An 18,224-nucleotide genomic window follows, 5' to 3' on the forward strand; every position below is an offset into this window, starting at 1 on the left:
TTAAAAAAAAAGAACTAGAAATACATCACTTTAGAGTGTATACACTGAGTGTGTCAACTTTTACCCAGCATTTCAGAGTGTAACTTCTTCATTGATTGCTAGAAACTATGACGTCATCAGCACCATTTGACAAAAGTTTGATACAAAATTACACTTTATGATGGTGCTTTCAAAAAACACCTTAATAACATTATGATTGATAATAAAATTGAGTATAAAATGTACATAATTTGATAAGTGGCAACCAACTTATGACTGCCTTTTCATTCATTACAATATGTATATCAATGTTTTGATGCATGATGACAAAAACGTAATACGTCATAACAGATTGCCACAGTTCTGTCAAAAAATTATGCATCCATGACATTTGAAATGCTTCCAGGGCAATAAATTAACATAGTTCTCACAAAACTTGTATTTGCTGGGGTTTGAGGACAAGCAGATCCTACCTGCAATAGCTGCCTTATATATATTGACAATTACTGCATCTATATTCTACACATCTTATATATGACACCTGTCAGCTATTGCAGATGGCAGCCTTCTCCACTAATCCCTCTATTTCCAGAATACAGCATGCATAATAGCATCACACCAATGTAACAATTATTTTCTGTTAGTTTCTACATTTGAATTAAGTAACGTAACTCATTTTATCTGTTTCCTTTTTTTATCCACAGTGTCCAGAAAGGTCCATCTCTTTTCCAGCAAGTCCATTTAAAACAAAGTAAACTACCCATCAACAGCAAAGTCCATATCGCAAGACAGATTGCTCAGGTAATTATTACAATTCATTTAAATAGCAATAATTTGAAAGTAAAAAATATGATGATATGTTAAGACTGAAAACTTTCAATGTTTCTTTCTGATATACAGAACACCATGCAAAATATGTTTTCACAAAATGAAGATTATCATGAGATCTTGATGTTATCATGATTTTATTTATAAATATATAACTAGTGATAAGATATTTGATTTTTACTATTGGTTGTGCAATGAGATATCTAATATTGTTTTAACAGGAAATAGTCACATGAATATTGAGAGAGAATTAATTGTTCTAATCTTTTTAATTGAGGCAAAAAGGCAAATGATTTCAAATGTCTTGCAAAATGCTATTTAATTGGATTTATTAACAAGTGAACATATTTTAATCCTCAATATTATTAGGCTCTTTGATTAACATTTGGTATTCAAGAAATTTGTCGCATATTTTGTATAATTAAAAAGATTACTTAACCTACTACTAGCGAAGCGTAATGTTACAGAGAAATTAAGTAAATGAAAAAAAATAACATAACTTGCATTACAATATTGTGAAGCACCATGGCCTGAGGGAATTTGTAACAGTCAGTGTCAGTTGAAAAGAAAATATGTATGAAGTGTACGTGCATATTTGTGTAAATTTGACACATTATTATCAATTGATTTAAACCAGCAATCAATATAAGTACTTTAACATTAACAGCTAATTACCGACATGAGGCTAAGTCCTAATTTATGCATTATTTTCATTATTGATCAGTGATTTTTTATTTGTTTAATGACTACTCAATTAATCAATTGCTTTCTAATTTTTTTATCTATTACAGGGAGTAGGGTATCTACACGCACGAGGCATCGTTGTCGGTCACCTCAACTCGAGGGCAGTCTTCCTAGAGTCAAAGGTCAAGTTGTGCATGACTGGATATGATACAACAGACCCCATCGCCACTTGTGAGAGCGAGGATTATGCATCTCTTCCACAAGGTCATCTCACCTACATTGCTCCTGAAATATTGAAGAAGATGACAGCGTTACCACCAAGTCTTGTAACAGAGGAGAACTACTCCATTGAGTCAGATGTTTTCGCCTTTGGGTAAGGAACAACTTTTATGTCTTCTGAATTCACTATCAAAAGGTTGACATTTTACAGAATCACTAATTATTATATTGACCAAATTATGTCAGCCCTTTGCTAAGGTATGCACTTTTGATATAGTTACAAAAATTATTAATAATCAGTTTATTTGTTAATGTTTGTCACAAAAGATCTGGATTACATATAGTTTTGCTAATGTCCATAGTAATTATACCCATTAAAAACTACTGACACAAAAACCTTGAATGTTAAGTGCTATTAATGTTATATAGTACATACTTAATTACATCTGTGGTTCATTCTAGAACCATAATCATGACCACACAAAATACACAAATCACTTATTTTCTCTCTCTGCTTTTTCCATCTCTTCTACAGAACTATCTTGTACGAGCTTCTAAGTGGCTCATGGCCATTTGCGACCATCCCCAGTCACGGTGTAATCTACCAAGTATGTACCGGGAAGAGGACATCGCTAAGCAAGATCAAGTGTGTGCCGTCACTCAAGCACCTTGTCAAAGACTGCTGGACCCATGACAAGACATCAAGACCAACATTTGCTGAGATTGTTGACGAACTACAGCAGAATGTAAGTGGAAATCTCTCTTGCTTCTGTTTTCGATAGAAACAAAAGTTTTGGAAGAGTTGTTAGGAATAAATGGGATGTAGCATTATTGAGTTTGAAATTGAGAAACTTTATTTTATTTTTTCAGCTGCCAATTAAAATACAACATTGATAGAAATCCTAGAGAAGAGTACTTCCTAAACAAGGACTCTCAAATAAAGATTATATGTAATATTTTCTTTAAAAAAACAATGCTGCAAAAATATGTGTTACAAGAAATTAATCCAAAAGGTCTGCCTTTGACATCCCAATGAACCTTTGTTCCAGCCAGTGCTCATTTGCATATTGATTAATTATTGATAATTGCTTTACCTGTTATTGATCTGCTGACACAAAGCTTCAGGTTAACCTATATACTAATCAGTTTTCCCACGCTTTGTTTTTATTTCATTACAGTCTGCCTTGGTCAATATGAAGCACAGTCTATCGGAACCAGAAGGACTCAACAAAATTGGAAGAGTGTGGTGAATGACAGACTAAGATGGACCAGAGTGACCACCTCAAAATGATGACCATCTTGAAGACTGACCATCACATCTCCACTAGATGATGTTGCAGTGCCTGCAGACTTTGGACATTGGAACAGAACTTTTGCATTCTATGAAACACTTATGTTGCAATCCTTGCTGGACTTGAACTTTTATCCTAAGTTCATCTGCTTCCATACAAACTGTTATTAGAATATGAACTGTGTACACTATGATGATATACAACTCTAAAGTGCTGTTGCGCTGGTATGTGTGTTCCAAACTACGCACTACTTACGCAGAGTAGCAGCATATGTGTGGAAACCCTGACGTCAATAAAAACACTGGGAACAGCTGTTTTGATATGAAGTGTGCTAGGTTCTCATGCAGTGTATGATCAACTTGTAATAGTTGCATACATCTAAACAAAAACAGTTGGAAAATTTAACCAAAATTATGTAATTCTTGAAAATACAATGAAAGATGGGACAAAATAAACTAAAGTTCATTCATTTCAACAATAAGGGCATTTAAGAACTTGGATTTGATTATAACAACTTGACAGTATTTATATTACTTGAAAATTTTCAAGTCACAAAATTTGGTTCATGAAATGTCTTACCGTAAAGTCGCAAATATAAGCTATGGCTTGTACATTTAAATATGATATCATATTTATTATTCATGATGATTTTGAAATGAATGAACTCTTTCTGTATTCTAAATCTGTAAAACACACGTAATGTAAAGGACCAAGTAAAGGACCTATTCTACGTGGACGTGACAGGAAAGCAGTAAAGTATTCATTGATAAATATCAAACCAAAGACAGGCTTTATAACATATTCAGGGCAACAAAATAAATTAAATATACTTGAGCTTATATTTCTTGTATTTTAATCAAGAAAAGTTAAAAACTTGCATATTTCCAAACATTCAGACATTCATAAATAGGCCTTTCAGTGTAAATTTTAATTAAAAGAACTTTGGTTTGTTGTCGCTAAGTGGTTAAATAATTTGTTTGAAAGGTCAGTATAAGACTAAAGAATAACCATTTTTCTTTTGTATAAATAATCATTGTTCACAATGTTTTATAATAAATAACAAAACCAATTCTAATGGGGTTAAACTATACAAGGAAGGTGTGGGGGAGGGAGAATATGCTTTTTTTCCATTGAGACCAACTGATTCAAGTATTTATAGTATCATTATTTTCTTCTTACTTGTGGTGCAATATTTTGATGTTCAACATAAAATTAATCATAATGGTTGATAATAATCAGTTGTTTGATTGTATCTTTTAAGTGGATGACACCTATCTAGAAGAACAACAACAGTGTAACTATAATAATTATGTAATTACGTGCAATATAATTTATCAGGTTCGTTATGATGATGGTGAAGAGGAGGAGTGGATATCAAATATTTTGGCAATACCAATATCATACACACTCCACACAGCATTCATGATTCTGCTTTAATGTAGTAAATCTGATCATCATACAACTAAAATAACTCAATGTTTATAGATTTAATATGATTTTTTTGTAAAGTGTATATAAGATTATTTCACCTATTGTAAATATTACCATCCCATCACTGTATATATTGTTTTTTGTTGTTGTTCAAAGTTCATTGCATAAATGTGTTGAGAAAGAATAATTACCATATCATAACTCTGTTTGGATTTCTGTTAAAATGCAGACCCATAGTCAGAAAAAGACGGAGGCTACAAAGGGATGTACCTTTCCAAATTTGCTTTAAATAAATCAGTTTGAATTAAGATCATAAAGCAGTGATGTTTAAATATTTTTGACCACAACACTTTAAAATATGTTTAGTAAACAATAATATTGACCTTTTTGGTAATCCCATAATTCCTTGCGGTTAGACCCGAAATGTGGTCACTTGATGTCACACCTATGAGCATATTGTTACTGTATGTGCATTGCAAGTCGGTGTGATGTCAAATGAACATCTTGGGTATAGCCGCAAGGAATTATGGGATTTACCAAAAAGGCCAATCAAGTCCAAAAAGGTTATACAGGTCGGCAACAGCAGAATGAAAGTGACTTTTTCTGACTAAGTGTCTGTTTCAACTTGTCTAGGTGTAACACATGTACTAAAATTGTGTTTAATGATAAATTAATATTCATGAAAATTACAATTTTATGATGATAACTAGTTGTGAAAATAACATATTTATGTATTTTATTATCATAACAACTAGTTATTCAATCAAATACTGGTGAAAATTAGTTAAACTAAGTGTTAAACAGGTTTAGGAAGAACTGTCAAAAGGATAGTAATTAACTCTGATTAGCTCTAAACAAGGTTCATCAAACTTATAGAGATAAAATCCAGGTTTTTGACTGTTTGGGATTCGAATTGGTTACAGTAACTTTAAAACCAGTCTTTCAATTACGATTTGGACTAAACTAAGGTTTGCTAAACGAGTTAAACTTAAAAACAAATCTCAAAACAGGTTTATAACTGTTCATCACCAGGTTTTATAATGTACTACTTGCCAAAAAAGTCCTATGTCTCCCCATAATGATAGTATGCATGTCCAGTACTGTACAAAATTGTTTAATAATGATTGTCTAGTGCTTAAAAAGTGCTCTTCTTGGTAGTATAGTACTGTACATACATTGTCAACCTGCAATTTAGACATCAGGAGTACTATTAATTGGTTATTATGCATAAATTTTGTGTTTAAAAATTACAATAAGGGAGTATCAACCTAGAAAAAATTTCTTGGATTGAATTTTTTTGCAATACTAAAATAGCATTATTGTTTTCATTTATGCAATAAACAACCAATTTCAGTGCATAATTTCAACCTTACTTTGTAGAAACAACACATTTTACTTATTCCACATGTATTCAATACCAACATATTTTATCCATAAATCATTGGATAATAACAATACAGTTATAATAAGTATCCTATTTTTGAAAGCAAATTCCAATTTCTTATCCATATTATTATAAAACTATGTGGCTGTGCCATATAAGTTGTAACTATATAATCAACTTGTACTAGTGGTCGATTGTGACATTTCCATTGTACTATTCTACTACTATCCCTTGTACTAATATTATGTATTGCTAATATCCTTCAGGAAAGGATCTAGAAACACTGTATTCGCACATTTTCATTTTCTAACATTCCCCTTGTATTACAATGCTGGGTTTATTTTCAGCAGCAGACTTTACCTATCTTCACATTTGTAGGCTGGGACTATTTGTGTGATTATGCTATTTATTTCTAGTTATACTTTCATTGAACGCTTCATATCATGTCAGTTTGAAATAATAAAAATAATAAACTTTCTTCATAAAAATAATGAAATGAAGAAAACAGTGAAACTTTTAGAACAGATGTTGTGTGTTTTCATTTACTTTATTCAATAATAGTATGATATAATTGTTATAAACAGAAAAATAACCCATGGAGAAATATTCCAAAAGAAAGAAATTTCTTAACTTCTCAACAATTTTGCTGATTATGGACATTTTGGTCTGCCCCCATCAAGCAGCTATGGGTATATATTTGGCATAGGAGTGAGATGATATTATATCAAAACTGCGAGTGTGTAGCAAGCAAAGCTATATTCACATGGGTTTAGCCAGGTCAGAGCTGGGAAAGGGGGGGGGACATGGAATGAACCCTTCAATTGAAACATATTTTCTTGTAAACTCAGGTATAGGAATAAATGAAAAATCATTTGGGATAATATTTATACCCCTCTGACAAAACACAAATGTTCCTCCCTAAGAACACATATGGCAGTAAATGGGCACCAACCTCAGTATCTATTTTCTGAAAGATTACCCGATTTTAACTACACTGATGTATTTTGAAATACTGTCACTTTAATTTGGACACTTTCCTCCTAATTTTTGATCTACCCAAGGATGGATTGGGGGGGGGGGGAGGTCGACCAGAATGGCCAATATAGTATAGAGTCCCATTTGCAGTAAAATAATTTGGGTGGTCGAAGCAGCCCTCATGAGCGCCGTTTCAAAAATCTTGATCCACCCTTGCATGCTTAACACTAAAAGGTCTCAGAACTCTGAGCCTCACACTGGCCGAAAAATTATGGGTTCATGGGTCATCAGCAGGGCAAAGTGATATGTGCAAAAATGATATGGTGCTATGTGGTTGGGCTATTTGCATTACAATTTTAAAGGTAAGTACCTACCATATTTCTTTGACATTTTACACGGTTTTAGCTTACCCCTAAAGATTGCAATGTTTTTAGTAGCCTATATGACCAAAATAAACTTATAAAAAAGGAGAAAGGAGCAAAGAAATGCCTACAAGCAGGATAACATGCATGTTAGAAAATGACACAAGGCAGTGAGCTACGCAAACCTCGTCCTTGCCTCACCAATTATAGATCCTGGGAGATTGGGATACTCACTACTCAGCTGGAATGACTTATAAGCCAAGTGAACTCTTCTAGATCCTCTTTTCCTTGACAAATATTGCAGCCGGACCTTCTGCATAGGCTTCAGTACTGATAGCAAGTTCGCTTTATGCGTTATTCTGCTATCTACTGAAGACGAGATAATAGCTATTAGAGGGCGCTATTTCACAGCAAGCTTAACAGCAGGCGGCATAGGACACGCAACACGGACGTACGAGGCTGGCGAAGATACAGTGCCGACAGCCCCATTCACAATACACGGTTAGCGATTATAAATGGACAATTAACATACTTGCAGTGGGGTACTTTGCAGAACCCCAACGGTTTTAGAGTAAGATAATTTTGCTTTGACACCACATAACAAATTTAGAATTGTTTGTGAAGATTTCATGATTATGTGTTAATCCAATGGCGACGTCAAAATAGCGATATCGCATCCACCATCATCTGCTTAACAGCAAGCTTCGTCGATCAGGCCCAGATGATCACCGGGTCTGCACTGCGTGGACAGCAACCGTTGCACTGATTTTCGTTTTAAAAAAACTTGGACCAAATGATTTGTTTAGCAGCTTCAGGGAGTTAAAGAATAGTTTCCACTAATTTATAGTTACTAAGGTAACTTGATCAACCGACTTTTAAGATGTAAAGAGGGCATAGCGCATATTGCCATTAATTCCTATTGACAGATCTATCACCTCTGCCACGACCTACAATCAAGGAAATTAATGTTGGCACACTCTGGCATATATGTAAATCCCACCATTCTCCCCCAGTTCAATGTTGATGAAAGCACTTTTTTCCATTGGGCTCTCCAGTCTTCCCAACATTGATTGAGGGGGAATGGGGGAGGGAAGGGGAAAGAAGAACATATAGCCTACATAGGCCTATACTAATTCCATTGAACTATCAGAGCGGCAATGAAGAGTTCCAATTATTGTCAAGTTGTACCAACTATTAATATCGTTGATTAGGCCGTATAAAATTAAATTAATTAATGTTTTGGTTCTCGTCCCCTCCCTCCTCAATTTCTGGGATTTGTCAGTTATTTTTTTTTTATAGATTTTTCAATTATTTTAGACTTTGGAATGATTTATGAATTTTTCATACATATAAATGAGTTTATTAGAGAACAAGGATCACTTCCAAGTCTTTTTGTGGTAGGCTACTCTTGGGGGTTTATCCCTCAGAATCTCAGCTCACATTTGAAAAAAAAAAGTGCCTCATCGTTTCCTCAAGCACTGTTGGAAAAGACCGAAAACTACTGACAATGCTGATTTTACATTGAAAAAAAACACAAAAAAACACCTCGCTCCCTCATCAATTCATGAAAATCCTCTGGACGAGAACCAAAATATTAATTTTATACGGCCTTATAGCCTATTATACATCACAGGCAGGGAAAATTAGTGCATTTCTCAGTGACTCCCTGAAGCTAGACAAACCGTTCGGGTTCAAGTTTTGACCCCTGTACATTGTAGGCCTACATCATACAGTATACAATTTGAAAATTGACCTTTGACCCTTTTTGCGCATAAATCTACAACCACAATTCGTAACGCACAAACTTTAGGCTATATAGTCGGGTAAAACTTGCTTGTGAGTGTCAAGTTAGGTATCACTATAAACATGTTTAATATTTTTGGGCATTCCGAGAAATTCAAGGTCAAAGTTTACACAGGGGTCAAAACTCAAGATTGCTCCGATTTGGTAAAAAATATAGGCCTATGCCAAAATGTATACCTTAGGTTACAAGGATTTAGAAAATGTATAGTTTGACATGATACCTACCACTAATCAGTCTGGAGTTATAGGCAAAAAGGTCAAAGGTTGGACTTTGGCCTCCATGGGTCAAATACAGAAAACTTATCCAAATGGTGAGAATCTGAGACGTCTCAGGTGAGAATGGCCTCAAAATGTTTGTCTTGTTTTAAAATTTAAAAAAAAAAAGTTTGCACATGGTAGACCTACATACTAGGTTTCGTTACCATGGTAACAATAGTTCAATTGATGTTGACATATTTTCCCTTGTAACCTAGGTAACAACATGTCAAACATGTTGAGACCATCTTTTTTTTCAAAATGGGACAAATTTTCTGTGTTTGACCCATTTAGTGTTTAGCCCAAATTTTCAATTTTTGATCTATTTGCTTATTACTATCAAACTATATTATCTGAATCCTTGTGACCTGAGGAATATTTTAGTATAAGCTTCACTATACATTAATTTTAAAATGTTAGTCATACGCAACTTAACACTAATGGGAAAAAACAAAAGGCCACCTATTTACTAGATGATTTTTCGCTAGCTTTCCACCAAACGGATAGTGAATCGGAGCATGTTTAATTTTGACCCCTGTGTATAACCCTATGGTGTCATTTCAAAGGTAATTTTTTTTTTTTTTGGGGATTTTTGACAGACCGGGGGGAGCAATTGGAAATCATTTTACCCCGGAGCTCATAATTATTGCACGGCCCTTTTATATGAGAAGAAGTAAACTGGTAGGTTATTTTGAAGTGAATCCAGAACCTTTTGGCGACAAAATAAGTTTATGGGACAAAAGTGCGCAAAGCGCGCGAAAGCATTTGCCATAGGCTTAATTATTGAAACTAAACTGGTGAAATATTGGACAAAAAATGGAATAGCCTAAACTTCGCGCGAAGCCCACAAAAATTGGCACTTTTTAGGTTAATGGCCAAATATCATCTGAGGTTAATTTGGTCAACCCCCCCAAAAAAGCGTCAACATGGGGGATGATTGTATGGACCATCATTCCCCTTGTGCAAATATTGGGGGGGGGGGTATCCCCGGCCCCCCTCCCCGGATCTACGCCTACGTGTTCAATTTTTGAGCTGAAACCGCCTGCTGGTATTTTGAAGGGCACCGGGCCTGAACCAGGGCCTGAACCAGTTAATCTGTTTAGCGCCATCTGTCTGGAATCTTGCTACATGTATTTGAAAATTTTAAATACATGAATCGTTTGTTTGCTTGACAGAGAGGGTGTCCTGCATGGATTTAAAACCACACAGGTCTGAAACCACACAAACACAAACCTGTCGCATATCATTATGGCTAGAGTACATGTACTGCAATAATTATAATTATGAACGGGGATGGGTGGCGGTGGGGTGGGGGGGGGGGGGGTGACACCAACAAAAAGTTTTCCCCCCTTTGATTTGTAAACCTAAATAATGGTCTAGATGATGCAGTTTCTGTTTTCCGAAGCCTTTTCAGAGCGTTAGTTTAAAAGATGCCTGGAGGGGGGGGGGGGAATCTTGAAATATAGTGAATCCAATAGGCGTAGATCCGAGTGAATCCCATAGGCGTAGATCCGGGGGGGCAATATTTTGCCAGGTGGTCCATACAATCATCCCCCATGGCTGTAGGGCCTAGGCCCTATATAGGCCTATGTGGGTTTCTGACCAAATTAACCTCATAATTATTTCGCCATTAGCCCCCAAAGCACAATTTTTGTGCACAATATTTCATCAGTTTAGCAAGTTTGGCAAAATGTCGCGCGAATTTATACCATAAACTTAATCTGTCGCCAAAATGTGCCGGATTCACTATTTTTTTCCAACCCCATGCCCCCTATGTCAAAAAGAAATCTACGCCACTGGTGAATCCAGCCCCTTTTGGGAACAGAATAAGTTTATGATACAAATGCACTGGAAGCGCGCAAAACGTTTTGCTATTGAGCTAAATTGATGAAATGTGGTGCAAAAGCGGAATAAATGCGCGCGAAAATGTGCACTTGGGGCTAAACTAGGAGTACTAGGAGTACTAGGCAAATATAAGGTTAATTTGGTCAGTTCAGGCGTCAACATTGAGGGGGTGGGGAATGATTGTATGGACCACCCCCTGGCAAAATATTGGGGGGATTTATCCCCGGGATGCCTATGGTCTAAAATGTTTTTGATCCCCCTTCATGTCCTAAAAAGAAACCAAAATATATATGTTATTACCACGGTACCTCATAATTAGGCGCGTGAAAGTCGATTCCGAGTTTATCGTCCCCCGCCCGCGTCACTTTTTGGAAACCAAAAATACCAGCGTCAAATTTTCAAAATGCCAAAATTATTCATTATTTTCAAAGTATCAGTGTTTTCACCAGTTTTAGCAATTGGAAACATATATTTTTGTTTGTAAAACATATAGGGCCTAAATTCATAACTTGGAAGCAAAACCAGGCTCTTTTCTAAATTTTCTAGTCCCTACCCATATAAAAACATGATGTTTATAAATTACATGTATGAGTTTGGCTTTAAATCAACACCCATTTTAGGTCAATAATGAAATCTGATGAAATAATGAAAAATGAAAAGTCACCTCACCAACCTGGAAAGAAAAAGTGACGATAAACTCGGAATTGACTTTCATGGGCCTTAAGCTAAAATTACCGTTTGGAGTTATTTTTGTTTTTGTTTTTTAGGATCCAAATTTTGTTTATCCCCCCCCCCCATATATTTCCACCCCATCACAGTATTTATGAACACTCCTTAATAGGCCCTATGTCTAACTTGATCTGTTTGACTTTACACTGAAATAACAAATTTGGCTGATTCCATGTAGGCCCCTAGGTGTAAGTTAGGCCTATTGCATGTGTAAACATTACAAATAGGCCCTATATGCCAAAAAAATCAGGTTTGACCAAAAAAAACCACGCATTTCATACTTGATCGTATACAAGCCTACATTATGGCTTTGCCTTTAAGGCCTATTTTACAAAAACAGATAGGCCCTATTAGGCGCAATCAATGTTTTAAAATGTATTTTGATGTTTTATGTTTCATAAATGTATTTTTGATGTTTTTAACTCTGTATTTTAAATGCAATTCACTAAATTCATCTTTTTAACTGCTAATTGAATTTTACTATAATAGGTCTAATAATAATCCTTTTTGGCTGAATCTAATTCTGCAGTGAATCTCAATAAAAACCAACCCATATCATGGAAATGTGTTAAATTTATGTATTTTTGCTCTACCTAGGTATTGAGCACTCTTTCAGCTGTGCATTTAGCTAGTATATTTATTATAGTGAATCTCAACCCGGGATCTCAACTATATATTCTAAATGAATTAGTCAAATGTACTAACTATGACGTTTCATCATCCTTGTTTGCCTGCTTTCATTGTTAATAATAATATATAATATTTGAATTTTTTGCAATCTGCATAATATAATTATAAATCTTGTTTAATTTTATGAAAATGCGAAAAGTTCAGAACAAGAAAAGTTATCTGATTCCATGTATTATTATCCCATACAATATAGCGCCATTGTACGTGAAACCAGCCAAGACCGGGAAGTGATTTTACCGTTCATGTTGATGCAGCAGGTTGCTGTGTGTATGTATACGAGTGGATGAGATTAGTGCTATGTTTACTGCATACACTCTCACTGTTTAAACACACAGAATGTCATGATATCAACGCATTTTCTCATCATCAGACGACGTAGATACAGGGTAGCATATGTACGTGAAATCAACTTGTGACAGCAGTTACAATCGTGGTGGATACAAGTCTGGAATAACCAGATCGTCGTTTCACTTGAGTAGTTAGTCGTCGGGGCAAATCCCTGCCGAGCACAACAGCACCAATGAGTAAGTCTTTGATTGAATGTCATTTTGCCATTTTTATGCCTGCTAGATTTTGTACTAAATACTCGATTTTGCAAAGTTACAGCTAGATTTAGACGACAATAATGAAATTACTTCCATCTGTTGATAATACTAGCTTATGATCAAATCATGAAGCAGTATTTTGTCATGTTTTGTGCTTGATGTACATGTGGGTACGTACGTGCACACTCCAACTTTGACTTTGAGACTTCCATCATACCACTCCATTGCCCTGACTGTGTTTGTTCATGCACACATAAGTTTCACTTGTCAAGTTCAGTGGTCAATTGTTTGTGACTTCATTCAACAGTACACATTTTAATACAGCCTTAGGCATTGATCATGACATGCATGATGATGTCTGGGCTTGGGGGTCAACCACACTGCTCAGTCACACCTATTGATCAGAATTGATACCTTTTATTAGAAATCTATTAAATCAACCAGCTCAGTCCAGCTGTATGAATTTTTGAGAGAACTTTATTCAATTGCATGATTGAATTTTAAAGCCAATTTTGTTTACATGCATTGTATACAAATTGTATGACTAAAACTTCAATTTTGAAAATCAATTTTGAGTCTTGCATCTGTGCCACAAACACAGTTTCCACGTGTTTGCAGTATAGGCCATATTTACTTATTATTGAAATTTAATATGATTGATTCAAAATATTATTTGAATAATCCTTTGACCATCATACTCATAGTCAGTGAATGTACCCGGGAATGTACATAGCTTTTACAGATTTTGCATTTAAATAGGGTACGTGGCCACAATGCTAGCTATTGTGTGTACCCCTGCCTACATACACAAATGTATGGTGGAAATTGTAACAGCTAGATTCTGCAGCAGTTGGAAAACTTTTGGGCATTTTGAATTCCATATAATTTGTCTCCTAGTAACTTCTGTGCAAACCCGACTACCTAATTAGATAGAAAATTTTCTGCTCGTAATGAAGGTGAATATAGCATTTTTGTACGGTCGCGCATAAAAAAGTTACGCACAAAATAAATGTTTGTCATCAAATAAAACTATTTTCCCAAAGATGTACAATTATGCTATATTCAGTTTTACAATCTAGACCCTCAGAGCAAAATCCTGTGCAAAAAATCAGACAATTTGGTTGTGTAGTTTAGGAAATACAGGCCTTTGAAGGTCATAATTGGCACATAATAGCGCCCTCAATGGTGAAAATCACACATATTTACCTTAAAAGTCCTGGCAAAAGAGTTATTTTTGTGATTACAGCCATTTTAAAAATGTTGTAAAGAAGCAAATATAGCAATTATGACCCTGGATTTTTAATATTTGCATAAATGAACATTAAATAAACAAAACAATACATCTCATGCCTTCTTTGGCTTTATTCCCACAATTATCGCTTCATGAATATGCAAATTTATGACAACATCAGGATTTTCCTAAAAATGGGGCAAAAATGGCCAATTTTGTGATTCTTTAAAAGGCTGTATCTTCGCAACGGATTGTCCGATTGAGTTGATTCAAAAGGTTTTTTAAATCATTTTGCAGAAGGAACAATCCTGACAGAAAAAGTAATTCCAGGGGTGGGTTTGAAATTTTCATGTGACCACCCTAATTTAAATGCATGGTCATCAGCAAATGTTTTAATGAATCCAAGTGTGTGAAAATAATGGATGCATTACGCCCAATATTTAGTGGTCTCGTCCAATATTTTACTCCTAACTCAACCAATCAACATGGGATCAATCAATCCAATTGATTGTATTTTCAGAAAATAAAAATTTAAAAACAATTCCATGCAAGGCCAAAAATGATCATGCAAAACAAATAATTTTAATTAAGTGGCCTTATAACTTTTTAGCTGTGTCTGCAATTAAAAACAGTTTTTTTACCTCTGATGCGATGTAGGCTAGTTTCCTGCTTAATCGGAGTACAGCATCCAGATCCAGATCCAGTTTATTGGTCAACTGTAAATAGAAAAAAATTCAGATTTTTTTTTCAGATTTGTCAAGCTTTTTGTGATTGTTAATAATGATGACTAAAATGTTTGTAATTTATCCTTAAATTGCTTTTAAAACTAAAGATTTCTGTCCAGTGTTCGATTCACTTTCAAAAATTTGGATAGCAAATTTTAGCAAATGATTTAGGTGGTGGCTGTCAAATACAATGTAGTGCTCAGATGGCGCATTGACTTAAGGGCTGGGGTATGAACGTTTGGACAGTATTTATTTTGGGACATCAGAGCACATCAGACATATCGAATTGCATTCTGAATACTGAAGAATGTCATTCTGATATCAAATAATTTTGATTTTTGAAATTCGCAATTTAATACACATTTAACATTTGGCAAATCATTAAAAATTGATATTTTTGATATTTAACAGTACTTGAAGTAAACTTTATAAATCTGATGATTTATACTTAAAGTGTATGTAGGTGGGATGAAAAGCCGACGATCAATTGAAAATTTTGACCTTTCGTATTGAAGATATGGATTTTTTCCCAAAACACCAACAAAAATTAGGTCTTTTGGGAAAAAAATCCATATCTTCAATATGAAAGGTCAAAATTTTCAATTGATCGTCGGGCTTTTCTCCTGCTACATACACTTTAAGAATATATCATTAGATTTATATAATTTACTTCGAGGACTGTTATATATCAAAATTTGAAAAATATCAAATTTTATAATTTGTCATAAAATTTGTATTATATTGTGATTTTCAAAAATTAAAATTATTTGATATCAGAAAGACATGCTTCGTATTCAGAATGCAATTCGATAGGTCCGAGGTGCTCTCATGTCCCACAAAAATACTGTCGAAACGCATAATAAACGCTCATTTTAGATCCCTTAACAATGCAAAAGAAACAAATTGCTAAGGGATCAGATAGCGACAGTATTTTTTGTGGGACATGATATATCAGATACATCATATTGCTTTCTGAATATGAGGAATGTCCTTCTACTATCAAATAATTTTGATTTTTTTGAAATTTGTATCAGATATAAAACAAATGGCAAATGATTAGCAAAATCTTTTGATATTTTTGACAGTATCATCAGTCCTCGAAGTAAACTTTATAAATCTAATGATATGAACTTAAAGTGTATGTAGCTTGGAGGAAAAGCCGTCCCTCATTTGAAAATTTTAACCTTTCATATTGAAGATACATTTTTTTCCAAAAAACACCTAAAAATTTATACAAAAATTTTGACCTTTTATATATTGAAAATAGAATTTTTTCCCCAAAAGACCAAAAAATATTAGGTCTTTTTGGGAATATGAAAGGTCAAAATTGTCCAATGATGCTATAAAATTTGTATTATTTCGCAAATTTCAAAAAAATCCAAATTATTTGATATTAGAAAGATATTGATTATTCCTTGTATTCAGAAAAAATACTGTGCAAATGTTGCTATCCGATTCCTTTACAAGGAAGTCTCCAGCAATCACAACATTATACCGTACCTTATGTCAGAATTATCAAGCACGAATCACATGATTTTATTTAAAATTCATATTGACCATAAAACGAATAAAAACAGCCGGCTCTCAACACACAATATATTGAAAATTCCTGCTCCGAAATTGTCTAGGGCAATGACGTCATGGTTTGTAGCTACTTCATTGTATTACTGCATGGGACTTCATTGCCCCAGACAACTTAGGTGCCCGGGAATTTTTAATATTACATGTTGAGGTGAGAGACGGCTGTTTTTATTCGTTTATGGTCAGTATGAGTTTGTTTTCAATAAAACCATCTCAATTCGGAATTATTTTTCTAACATAAAGGCATAATGTTATTGCTGGAGAGTCCTTTTTAAAGGACGTATGTGCCGTACATTGCATGGTAATAAAATGTTCACAACAGCAGTTTGAAGTAGTTCAGCTGAACTAGAATCAACATTTTTGCTCTTTTCAATATCTGTTTAGTGAATATGAGTGTTCAAATCGCATTATGTCGGTTTCAAAAGTCAGACATTCAGAGAAAATGTTGGTCTCAAAACAATAAAAATGTATTTTTTTCAACCAGCTACATGTATCTGTTAGAAATACTGTGCAAACCGTAAAAGCAAAATGAATACAAAAGGTGCATGTTAAATTATGTTCCCTTGGCAAGTTGGCATGTCAAGTATCATTTGTATGTACACAGGCTTGTTCAGGGGGGTATGCACTGCATGATTTTCAAATACCGTGTACAAGGTGTATGTACTTCCAAACACATACGACGTGTAAAATGTACATTGCGCAAACAAATAGACTGAAGTCACATGATTTGAGTTGTAAAAGATGAATGGACAGACTCCCAGACTGTATAATTGTCTGTGGTTGTAGGTGCATTATGCCGTGCATATCATGTTTATAGACCAGGAAGTTATGTAGCAAACAGTGCCCTAACTTCGACCTATTCTGAATTTCTATTGACTTTGGGACACAGTAGCTGTGAATTTTGTTGGCACATTTGCCATTGTATCCATGTTCAGAATTTAGCAGCCATCAAAGTATTACAATTGATTGATGTTAAAATTATTTTACATACAATTAAAATTACAATTACCGCAGCACCTTACCCGGGGGGTAAGACAGGCCATCAAAGATGACCAGGGCAGGGGGGGAGGGGGTTGATGAGGCCCAACATTGGTTTAGTAAAATCCATCATTTTCATTTCTGTAAAATAATTCCAACAGCTACTGACTTTTTACTTTTTAGTTAGGTTGATATCTAGTCATTTCCTTTTCTATTTAAAAGAGATTCTTTGGTGAAAATTCCATTTTTGCAGGGACTGTCTTTTTGAATTTGCAGGGAGAGCATTAAATGGCTCTTCTGAAGCCTTCAAGGAGAGCTGTTTAGAGCATTTACAATGGAATATAAGGAGAGGATTGTCAACTAAGGAGAGCTAAAAACCACTCTCCTATATCAGATTTAAGGAGAGCAGTAGAGAGTGATTGCTCTCGCTCTCCTCAAAAGGCAGTCCCTGATTTTTGTAGAATTTTTAGCCAAATATCAATTTTGCTCAAATACTTTTGAATGGGCATGCGCATGATATTATGGCGTCAAAAAGACATTATGTGGGGCATGTTTGTACTTATTTTGGTATCACCGGATAGAGGAGACCCATACATGTAGCTATGCAAAAGTATACATTTGTACTAAATATAGCAGTATATGATGTTCGTTTATAATTAAAAATTAGGGGGTGCAATAACCCCACTTT

At 34.6% G+C, this 18,224-nt stretch overlaps 2 protein-coding genes across 3 annotated transcripts in view; both read left to right on the plus strand.

Annotated features, from left to right (window-relative positions):
• LOC140158780 (uncharacterized) overlaps nt 1-5,694 on the plus strand; it is a 68,537-nt gene extending 62,843 nt beyond the window's left edge. For both annotated transcript variants that reach the window (XM_072181993.1, XM_072181992.1), the window contains exons 7-10: nt 684-780; nt 1,599-1,864; nt 2,246-2,456; nt 2,889-5,694. In XM_072181993.1, the coding sequence (XP_072038094.1) occupies nt 684-780; nt 1,599-1,864; nt 2,246-2,456; nt 2,889-2,960 (646 nt within the window). In that variant the 3' untranslated portion in view covers nt 2,961-5,694. The remainder of the gene's footprint in view (nt 1-683; nt 781-1,598; nt 1,865-2,245; nt 2,457-2,888) is intronic.
• A 7,222-nt stretch (nt 5,695-12,916) lies between these two features.
• Nucleotides 12,917-18,224, plus strand: part of LOC140158782 (tumor necrosis factor alpha-induced protein 8-like protein) — a 67,394-nt gene continuing 62,086 nt past the window's right edge. Inside the window, exon 1 of the mRNA XM_072181995.1 lies at nt 12,917-13,000. Coding sequence (XP_072038096.1) covers nt 12,997-13,000 — 4 coding nt within the window. The 5' untranslated portion in view covers nt 12,917-12,996. The remainder of the gene's footprint in view (nt 13,001-18,224) is intronic.

The sequence above is a fragment of the Amphiura filiformis genome, chromosome 8 (assembly GCF_039555335.1).
Source record: "Amphiura filiformis chromosome 8, Afil_fr2py, whole genome shotgun sequence".
NCBI classification, from domain to species: domain Eukaryota; kingdom Metazoa; phylum Echinodermata; class Ophiuroidea; order Amphilepidida; family Amphiuridae; genus Amphiura; species Amphiura filiformis.